This window comes from Rana temporaria, chromosome 7 (assembly GCF_905171775.1).
Source record: "Rana temporaria chromosome 7, aRanTem1.1, whole genome shotgun sequence".
Taxonomy (NCBI): domain Eukaryota; kingdom Metazoa; phylum Chordata; class Amphibia; order Anura; family Ranidae; genus Rana; species Rana temporaria.
In genome coordinates, this window is record NC_053495.1 from 195,593,215 (window position 1) to 195,602,682 (window position 9,468).

The following is a 9,468-nucleotide window of genomic DNA, read 5'->3' on the forward strand; positions in this document are numbered from 1 at the left end:
TGCAGGGTAGTCTTCCTGATCACAAATGCAGACTGACAGCCGTGAGAGCCGATGGTATGGAAGATGGTCTATGTCGACAGCTTTACCCCGGATCCCTGCATACTTAGATGAGCCTCTTTTAATCATCATCCATGTGAGTTGCTAAATGTTGTACCTTCATTAAATGTAACAATATTGCTACACTTAGAGGCGCCTCTCTTCTCTTTTATACTCTGGAGCTCCTGCTGGATTTTGCTTCTAATCCCCTCGTGGAGGCTTCTATTTGTGGATGGACATTTTATGGTTACACAACCAATCACATTGCTATAATCTTTTTATATGGACTATAAACTGAAGGACCTATGAAAAAATGGTTGTGGAACAAATCGTCTGAGTTTCTATTATTTCTTATGGGGAAATTCGCTTTGATATACAAGTGCTTTGGATCACAAGCATGTTTCTGGAACAAATTATGCTCGCGATCCAAGGTTTTACTTGTATGTATAAAATAACGGTTTTGCCTAATGAAAACAAGGAATAAAGACAGAGACTTTTTTTTTCTTCAATCAAAATGTTATTTTTTTTTACTGTTGCTTGTTCATAATATTCACAAAATAAATATACTTGTAAAAAAAAAAAAAAAAGGCAAAAACCAACAGATATGAGCAAAGAGAATAATCTCTGTAAATATCCTCTGGTTCCCAGTGTTAAATTGAAACACATTCTAGTTTAGAGGCAGGAAAAGGGACCAACTGATCATGAAACTACAAGTCCCAGCAGGCACTGCGGCGACCAGGTTAGCGATCCTCTCTGCAGCGCCTTCTTCCTACTCGTAATAAACGCCGTAGACATTAGCCAGAGCAAACAGGGAGCTGTTCCTAAAGGTGTAGGAGGCAAAGGTGTCGTTCGCCGGGTCCCAGATACACCGGCTGCCAACCCGCATCCCCTGATCGTTCAGCTGTCCGATGTAGATGAGGACGATTATTTTATATCGCGGGATCATCAGGTCCTTCACTCTGGCTTTAACTACCTGGAAGTCAGAAAATGAGAAAGTCTTTAATATGGTGGAAAGAAAAGAGAGCTGGGAGAGGATTCAGTACACATTACAGACACCAAAACATTCAAAGAACACGATTCCCCACAAATGGAGATTTCTTTTGGTGGTATTTGATCACCTCTGCGGCAATTTTGAAAAAAAAAAAAAAAACACAATGGCCCAGATCCACAAAGACCTTACGGCGGCGTATCTATTGATACGCCGCGTAAGTTTTACGATGCCCCGTCGTATCTTTTGTTTTGTATCCACAAAACAAGATACGCCTAAATCTGGGCTCGATCCGACTGACATACGTCTTAGTACGCCGTCGGATCTAAGGTGCATATTTACGCTGGCCGCTAGGTGGCGCTTCCGTTGATTTCCGCGTAGAGTATGCAAATTAGCTAGATACGGCGATCCACGAACGTACGTCCGCCCGGCGCATTTTTTTACGTTGTTTCCGTAAGGCTTTTTTTGGTGTAACGTTACCCCTGGGTCTATGAGGCGTACGCAATGTTAAGTATGGACATCGGGACAGCGTCGAATTTTCCGTCGTTTACGTTGTTTGTGTAAAACGTTCACGAATAGGGCTTTGCGTAAATTACGTTCACGTCGAAAGCATTGACTATTTGCGACGTGATTTCGAGCATGCGCACTGGGATACCCCCACGGACGGCGCATGCGCCGTTAAAAAAAAACGTAATTTACGCGGGACAAGTTGAATTAACATAAAACACGCCCACATCTTAGTCATTTGAATTGCGCGCCCTTACGCCGTCACATTTACACTACGCCGCCGTAACTTACGGCGCAAATTCTTTCTGGATACGGAAAGTACGCTCTAAGTTGCGGCGGCGTAGTGTATCTGAGATACGCTACGCCTGCCTAAAGATAGGCAGATCTTTGTGGATCTGGGCCAATATTTTTAACTTTTTGCTAAATTAAATATCCCCCCCCCCCCCAAATATATTTTTTCATCAGTTTAGGTCGATACGTATTCTTCTACATATTTTTGGTAAAAAAAAAAAAAAAAATATCCCAATAAATATCCCAATATTGATTGGTTTGCGCAAAAGTTATAGCGTCTACAAAATAGTGGATAGATTTATGGCATTTTTATTATAATTTTTGTTTTTACTAGTAATAGCAGTGATCAGCTGGGAAACTGGGAAAAAATCATGGGAATCAATCTCACCTTCACTGAGATCCCTTCACTGGTTGCCAGTGAAAGACAGAATTGCATTCAAAGCACTCTGCCTGACACATAAGTGCATCCATGGGAAGGCTCCAAGATATCTATGCGACAAGATCAAACCTCACAATTCCAACCGCATTCTGCGATCCACCGACCAAAATCTGGTCAAGGTTCCAAAAACCAAATACAAGTCCAAAGGAGAAAGAAGGTTTGCTTTCCAAGGTCCCAGGCTATGGAATGCTTTACCAACCAGCATTCGGTTGGAGCAAAACCACCTGTCTTTCAGAAGGCAGATCAAAACCCTGCTTTTCTGATGGCATGAGACACTAACAACCAGCGCCCAGAAGCGATTCAGTTCGCATGTGCCGCGCTATATAAGTTTTTTCATTCATTCATTCATTCATTCATTCATCAGCGATTTTTAGCGGGACTGCGACATTGCGGCGGACACATTGGACACTTTTTTGGGACAGGGACATTTATACAGCTGATTACTGTATAAATGACACTGGCAGGAAAGGGGTTAACACTAGTGGGCGTTCAAGGGGTTACATGTGTTCCCTGGGAGGTGTTTCTAACTGTGGGGGGAGAGGACTGACTGGAGGAGTAGAGAGATTGCTGTTCCTGATCACATTGACAGATTCCCATTCTGGCTTTCTGAGGAGTGATCGTGGGTCGCAGGTGTCCTGTCAAATTCTCCAACCCATCAGAAACTCCAACCGCTTAACTTCCGGTTTCTTTAAAACCAGCAGTAATCTGGGTTTTTGACAAATTGGTGGTTGGACACAACGCTGGCAACCGGTGCAGGATATTATGAGTGGAGAGTCTTACTCCGCTCCAAAACCAGCCAACAAAATGGCCGCCTCCGAGGCGAGGACAACTTTGTCCTCATTAGCCGCTGTGCTGTCAAAACAGCTCAGTCTTCCTGTACCGGACTCTATTTGTCAGTGTTGTGTCCAACCACCAATTCGTCAATATCTCAGATTACTAAGGTTTTAAATAAACCGGAAGTGACGTGGTTGGAGTTTCTGATGGGTTGGAGATATTGACAGAACACCAGTGGACATTGCGGCCACCGGCCACGTGCATCGGTTTCAGCGTCAAGCTGTGGGAAAGCGCGCCCCCCCCTAGAGCTAATAGGCCCAGATTCTTAAAGGACTTACGACGGCGCAGCGCCATGTACGGCGTCGTAAGTCCTAATCTGACCCGTCGTATCTATGCGTCTGATTCTTAGAATCAGTTACACATATATATCCTTTAGATCCGACAGGCGTAAGTGTTACGCCGTCGGATCTTAAGTGCATTTTTTTTTTTGCCCGCTAGGTCCGTCGAAATCTGCGTCGAGTATGCAAATTAGCTACATACGCGAATTCCCGAATGTACGCGCAGCAGACGCAATAAAGTTATGCCGTTTACGTTCGGCTTTTCCCGGCGTAAAGTTTCCCCTGCTATATGAGGCGCTCCCGCGTCAAAATTTGAAAAGTTACGTTGTTTGCGCAAGTCGTCCGTGAATGGGGCTGGACGTCATTTACGCTGACGTCGAAACCAATGACGTCCTTGCGACGTCATTTAGAGCAATGCACACTGGGATATTTTACGGACGGCGCATGCGCAGTTCGTTCGGCGTGGGGACGCGCTTCATTTGAATGATACACGCCCCCTACCCGCCGAATTTAAATTCCGCCGGGTGATTTACGTTACGCCGCCGCAACTTTACAGGCAAGTGCTTTGTGAATAAAGCACTTGCCTGAAAAACTTGCGGCGGCGTAACGTAAATGACATACGTTACGCCGCCGCAGAGATACGCCCAGTGTACAAGAATTCTGGGCCTTAAAGCGCCCGACGTTCACCTATGGCAGTTTTGCGCAGCCGTGCCAACCTGCCGCAGTATAATGATGGCGGCTGGTCGCCAAGAGTTTAATGAATTTGGGATCTCCCCCCGATCATTTACTTTCTCTGCGGGTCTCACCTCTGAAATGGTCTTCGTCATCTGTCTACATAATTCGGCTTCATACTTCTCCTCCTGAAGATAACTGGTCAGGACGTCCTTCAGAATATTGTTCACTGTGGCTACAGGAAAGCGCCTCCCGGGGCCTACAACAGAGAAATAGTTATCATCAAGAGGCCCTGTCACCAACTTCAAACAACTGCAAGTAAAAGCGCAGAAAGATCTCATATTTGTAATGTTGATTTGCAGTAAAATTCCTTTCTATATAGGATTTTATATTCACTTGCAGTGGCGGCTGGTGGTATATTTTTTTTTGGGGGGAGCGGCAAACAATTCAACCACCACCAACCCCATCTCGGTTGCCGGCAGTGCTTCCTCCAGAGGGCGTCTCCTCCTCCTGGTGCCTTACGGCCGCGTCCCCTGTGTCTCTTCCCTCCTCCTCCTCGGCGGCCAATAGGATCACTTCTCCTCTCGGCCAATCGGGAAGACATTAGCGAATATTAATTGGGTTGGTACGAATTGGGTGGGCTTGGGGCGAAGTGCTCTGCATCCTGAGCCCACTCTTTTTTGAGGCCTCTTGCTCTAATCATGTGCTTCAAAAAAATAAAAGCCTCATTTGAATTCATGCGTCCGTCACCCTGTATGTAGATTGGGGGGCGAAACTCATGGACGGTGGGGTGGCGCCCGTGCGCCCTTTATGCAGATTAGAGAGCCATACTCATGGATGGGGGGAGTGGTGTCCCGCTCCCTCTATGTAGATTAGGGGGCCACACTCATGGATGGGGGGGGGGGGGGTGCCCGTGCGTCCTGTATGTAGATTAGGGGGCCAAACCTTGGCACCCCAGATGTTTTGGAACTACATTTCCCATGATGCTCCACTACACTGCAGAGTGCATGAGCCTCATGGGAAACGTAGTTCCAAAACATCTGGGGTGCCAAGGTTCACCATCACTACTATAGAGTGTCACTGGAGTAACAGCTCTGAGTCTGCTATTACATTCAAGATGGTGGCCCCCAGCTGCAGTCTCGGGGCTCCTGGGTAAACGGGCAAGGCCGTTTTAATGATTGGGTTGAAAAAAACTTTGTTTTTTCTAGACCCTTAAAAACGTCATTTTTTAGAACCCGAAAAACGGTCGTGTGTACGCGGCATAAGATATCGATAATCACCAGAATCTATCTGCAGCCAAACAACTGAACCTTTAAATGCAGATCAATACAAACGATCGTACCTAACTGATACGTATTTTCCATCTGCACGGCCGGACGGTGTACGTCATCATGGTGTCCCGGCTCATCGATATAAGACACCGTGCTCATAGAGCTACAATAAAACACAATCAAGAAATGATTATTCATAAATCTAGCTACAATGTGATTGTACAATCTGTTCAGCCTCATTTCCTGGCTGGAGGACATCCAGCATAATCTAGCCCAGTGATGGAGAACCTTGGCACCCCAGATGTTTTGGAACTACATTTCCCATCATGCTCAACTACACTGCAGAGTGCAAGAGCATCATGGGAAATGTAGTGCCAAAACATCTGGGGGGCCGAGGTTCTCCATCACTGATCAAGCACTTTCCTCCCCAGCCTGACTCTCCCTGGCCTCCTTCTTTCATTCATTGGATTTCAGTTCTTTCAATTATAGAGGCTCAGCATCACACGTGGACGTTACCTAGCCACTTAAGGACCGCCTCCTGCACATATACGTCGACAGAATGGCACGGCTGGGCACATGTACGTACAGGTACGTCCTGTACTAGTACCCAGCCGTGGGTCGTGGGCGCGTGCCCGGGACCCGGTCCGAAGCTCCGGGACCGCATGACCCGATCGCCGCTGGAGTCCCGCGATCGGTCCCCGGAGCTGAAGAACGGGGAGAGCCGCGTGTAAACACAGCTTCCCCGTTCTTCACTGTGGCGGCGTATCGATCGTGTCATCTCTTTTATAGGGGGACACAATCGATGACATCACACCTACAGCCACACCCCCCTACAGTTGTAAACACACTTCAGGTCACACATAACCCCATCAGCGCCCCCTGTGGTTAACTCCCAAACTGCAACTGTCATTTTCACAATAAACAATGCATTTTAAATGCATTTTTTGCTGTGAAAATGACAATGGTCCCAAAAATGTGTCAAAATTGTCCAAAGTGTCCGCCATAATGTCGCAGTCACGAAAAAAAAATCGCTGATCGCCGCCATTAGTAGAAAAAAAAAAAATTATAAAAATGCAATAAAACTATCGCCTATTTTGTAAACGCTATAAATTTTGCGCAAACCAACCGATAAACGCTTATTGCAAGTTTTTTTTACCAAAAATAGGTGGAAGAATACGTATCGGCCTAAATTGAGGAAAAAAAATTGTTTTTATATATTTTTGGGGGATATTTATTATAGCAAAAAGTTTAAAATATTGCATTTTTTTTCAAAATTGTCGCTCTATTTTTGTTTATAGCGCAAAAAATAAAAACCGCAGAGGTGATCAAATACCACCAAAAGAAAGCTCTATTTGTGGGGAAAAAAGGACGCCAATTTTGTTTGGGAGCCACGTCGCACGACCACGCAATTGTCAGTTAAAGCGACGCAGTGCCGAATCGCAAAAAGGGGCAAGGCCCTTTAGCTGCATTTTGGTCCGGGTCTTAAGTGGCTAGAGAGGTCTGCATACAAATACAGCCAGCTCAGGAATGCCCACTCCTCCAGACCTACACCCGCCTATCAAGGCATTTTGATATTTGCACAATTCCTCCAGAGAGGAGGAGTTATGCATACTTACATCAGCACAGGGGAGGCCCGTCCATTGTGAGCACATGGGCCCCGCATCCCTCCTTATCCATGCGCCTCCGCCCTCCTTATCCATGCGCCTCCGCCCTCCTTATCCATGCGCCCGGCCCCTTTCAGGACGCCGGGCACATGAATTCCTATGGCGGGGGTGTTTTTTGAAGCACTGATTAGAGCCGGAGGCTCTAATAAGCTTCAAAATAGGGTGGGCTCGGAGCGCAGAGCATTGCGTCTGGAACCCACCCAGGTGTGTTGCAACAGAGAATGAATATTCGCTGTTGCAACACCGATCCTCCTGCTGGCCAATCGGGAAGCGGGTCTGATACCCGTCACCCGATTGGCTGAAAGCACAGGCGATCCTACTGGCCGCACTGGGGAAAAGAGGAGGAGAAGAGCTGCTGGACGATGCCTAGATGCCCGATCCCGCCGCTTCTCGGGTTCCCCCGTTCCCTGTCACTTCTCGAATGCCTGCCGATGCCCACTGTCTAGATGGGGTAAGTGCCAGCGGTACCGACTGGCAGGGGGGGTTTGGTTATGTTGTTTTTGCCGCCCCCCCCTATAACAAAAAAACACCAGCAGCCACTGTATCGGCATTTTCTGTGCTTACAATCAGGGCTGAGGGCTCTTGAGAGAAGTACTGAGGCAGGAGGCTGCAATGTTTTCAGGAAGCTCTGTACAGCAGCCTGCTGCCAGACCACCCCCTCCCCAGCCATGATCTCCCTGCATTGTGTAGATCTTCAGTTCCTTCTAGTGGCCACAATGCAGTATTTTCCTGATTGAGGAATATCAGGAAAATACCACAAATATGGCCAGTAGATGGAGCTGACGATCATAGGAAACATATTTAAATGGGGGATTATTTGTGGCGGATGTGTGAATGCTGGGGCAATTCCAACAGCAGTTTTTTCTAAATAGTCCAATAGCTAGATTCAGGTAGGCAGGCGTATCGTTGCGGCGGCGTAGTGTATCGTGTTTACACTACGCCGCCGTAAGTTAGCGAGGCAAGTACATAATTCACAAAGTACATGCCTGCTAAGTTACAGGGGCGTAGCGTAAATCGGGCGGGCGTAATGGCGCCTAATTCAAATTTAGCTGAGGGGGCGTGTTTTATGGTAATGGGGGGTGACCTTACGTGATTGACGTATTTTACGAATGGCGCATGCGCCGTCCGCCTACATATCCCAGTGTGCATTGCAGCAAAGTACGCCGCACGGTCCTATTGGTTTCGACGTGGACGCAAATCCATATTCGCGGACGACTTACGCAAACGACGTAAAATTTTCGAATTTCGATGCGGGAACGGCGGCCATACTTAACATTACTATTCCAGCTATTTGATGGAATAACTTTAGGCCTGATAATGCGTTACGTAAACGGCGTATCTGTACTGCGTCGACCGGGCGTACGTTCGTGAATAGGCGTATCTAGTGATTTACATATTCTACGCCGACCGCAATGGAAGCGCCACCTAGTGGTCAGCCTAAAAATTACACTTTAGGATACGACGGCGTAAGACACTTACGCCGCTCGTATCTGAGCCTAATTTAAGCGTATCTGGTTTCCAGAATACGCTTAAATTAGCGCTGACGCAAATTCAGACTTAGGCCGGCGTATCTACTGATACGCCGGCCTAAGTCTTTCTGAATCCACCTACAAGTGTTTTGTTTCAGCCTTTTAAGTAATGCAGAGAATGTCCCTAGAATCTGGAACTATTGGAGGAAGAGGGGTCTAGTGGCCACCTACAGCAAATAGGGGGGCAACCACAAGGGCCCCCATATACCCAAACATAGCCCCGCCCCCTTATCTGAAAAGCCACCACCTCTTCTTGCCCCACCATCTGTGGTGCAGAAATCGGGAGTGATGCCCAATACAGAGAAGGTTTGCCCGCTCACTCTCGGGATTCCTTGGGCTTGTTCAGGTTGTCCCTGGATCTCACGTCATGGCTGCCAAGTGATGATACGCTTCCCCTCTTCTTCAGCAGGCGGGCAGCCTTGTCCTTGGCGGCTTCTGACATCTCTGTGAAAAGAGCAATGACATCTCTCAGATCCCGGGAATGAAACAAGTACATGAAGTTCTGACTTGGAGTGTATCTAAAGCCAAAGATGTGCTAGAATTAGAACCCCTGCTAGGTTTTTACTGCCGTTTGTGTCCCCCCCCGGGGAGATTCCCCCTCTGTGTCCCCCCCAGGGAGATTCCGGGTAACAATGAGGGCCGATTCACCAAAGTGTTCCACTGCATTGCAATAATACATTTATATTAATGAGCATTATAGTGCTATAGAAGACATAGGGCCAGATCCACGTAGCGCGGCGCATATATCCGCCAGGCGTAGCGTATCTAAGATACACTACGCCGCCGTAACTTTTTTTTTTTCCCGAATCCTCAAAGAATTTGCGCCGTAAGTTACGGCGGCGTAGTGTATCTTTGGCGGCGTAAGGGCGGGGAATTCAAATGGATGTAATGGGGGCGTGTTTTATGTAAATACGTCGTGACGCCGTCCGTGGGGGTGTCCCAGTGCGCATGCTTGAAAT

At 47.3% G+C, this 9,468-nt stretch overlaps 1 protein-coding gene across 1 annotated transcript in view; it reads right to left on the minus strand.

Annotated features, from left to right (window-relative positions):
* Nucleotides 1-574: 574 nt before the first annotated feature.
* DYNLT5 (dynein light chain Tctex-type family member 5) overlaps nucleotides 575-9,468 on the minus strand; it is a 21,349-nt gene continuing 12,455 nt past the window's right edge. Inside the window, exons 2-5 of the mRNA XM_040358631.1 lie at nucleotides 8,830-8,953; nucleotides 5,388-5,479; nucleotides 4,180-4,304; nucleotides 575-1,009 (exon numbers count right to left, since the gene is read on the minus strand). Of these exons, the coding sequence (XP_040214565.1) occupies nucleotides 806-1,009; nucleotides 4,180-4,304; nucleotides 5,388-5,479; nucleotides 8,830-8,951 (543 nt within the window). The 5' untranslated portion in view covers nucleotides 8,952-8,953 and the 3' untranslated portion in view covers nucleotides 575-805. The remainder of the gene's footprint in view (nucleotides 1,010-4,179; nucleotides 4,305-5,387; nucleotides 5,480-8,829; nucleotides 8,954-9,468) is intronic.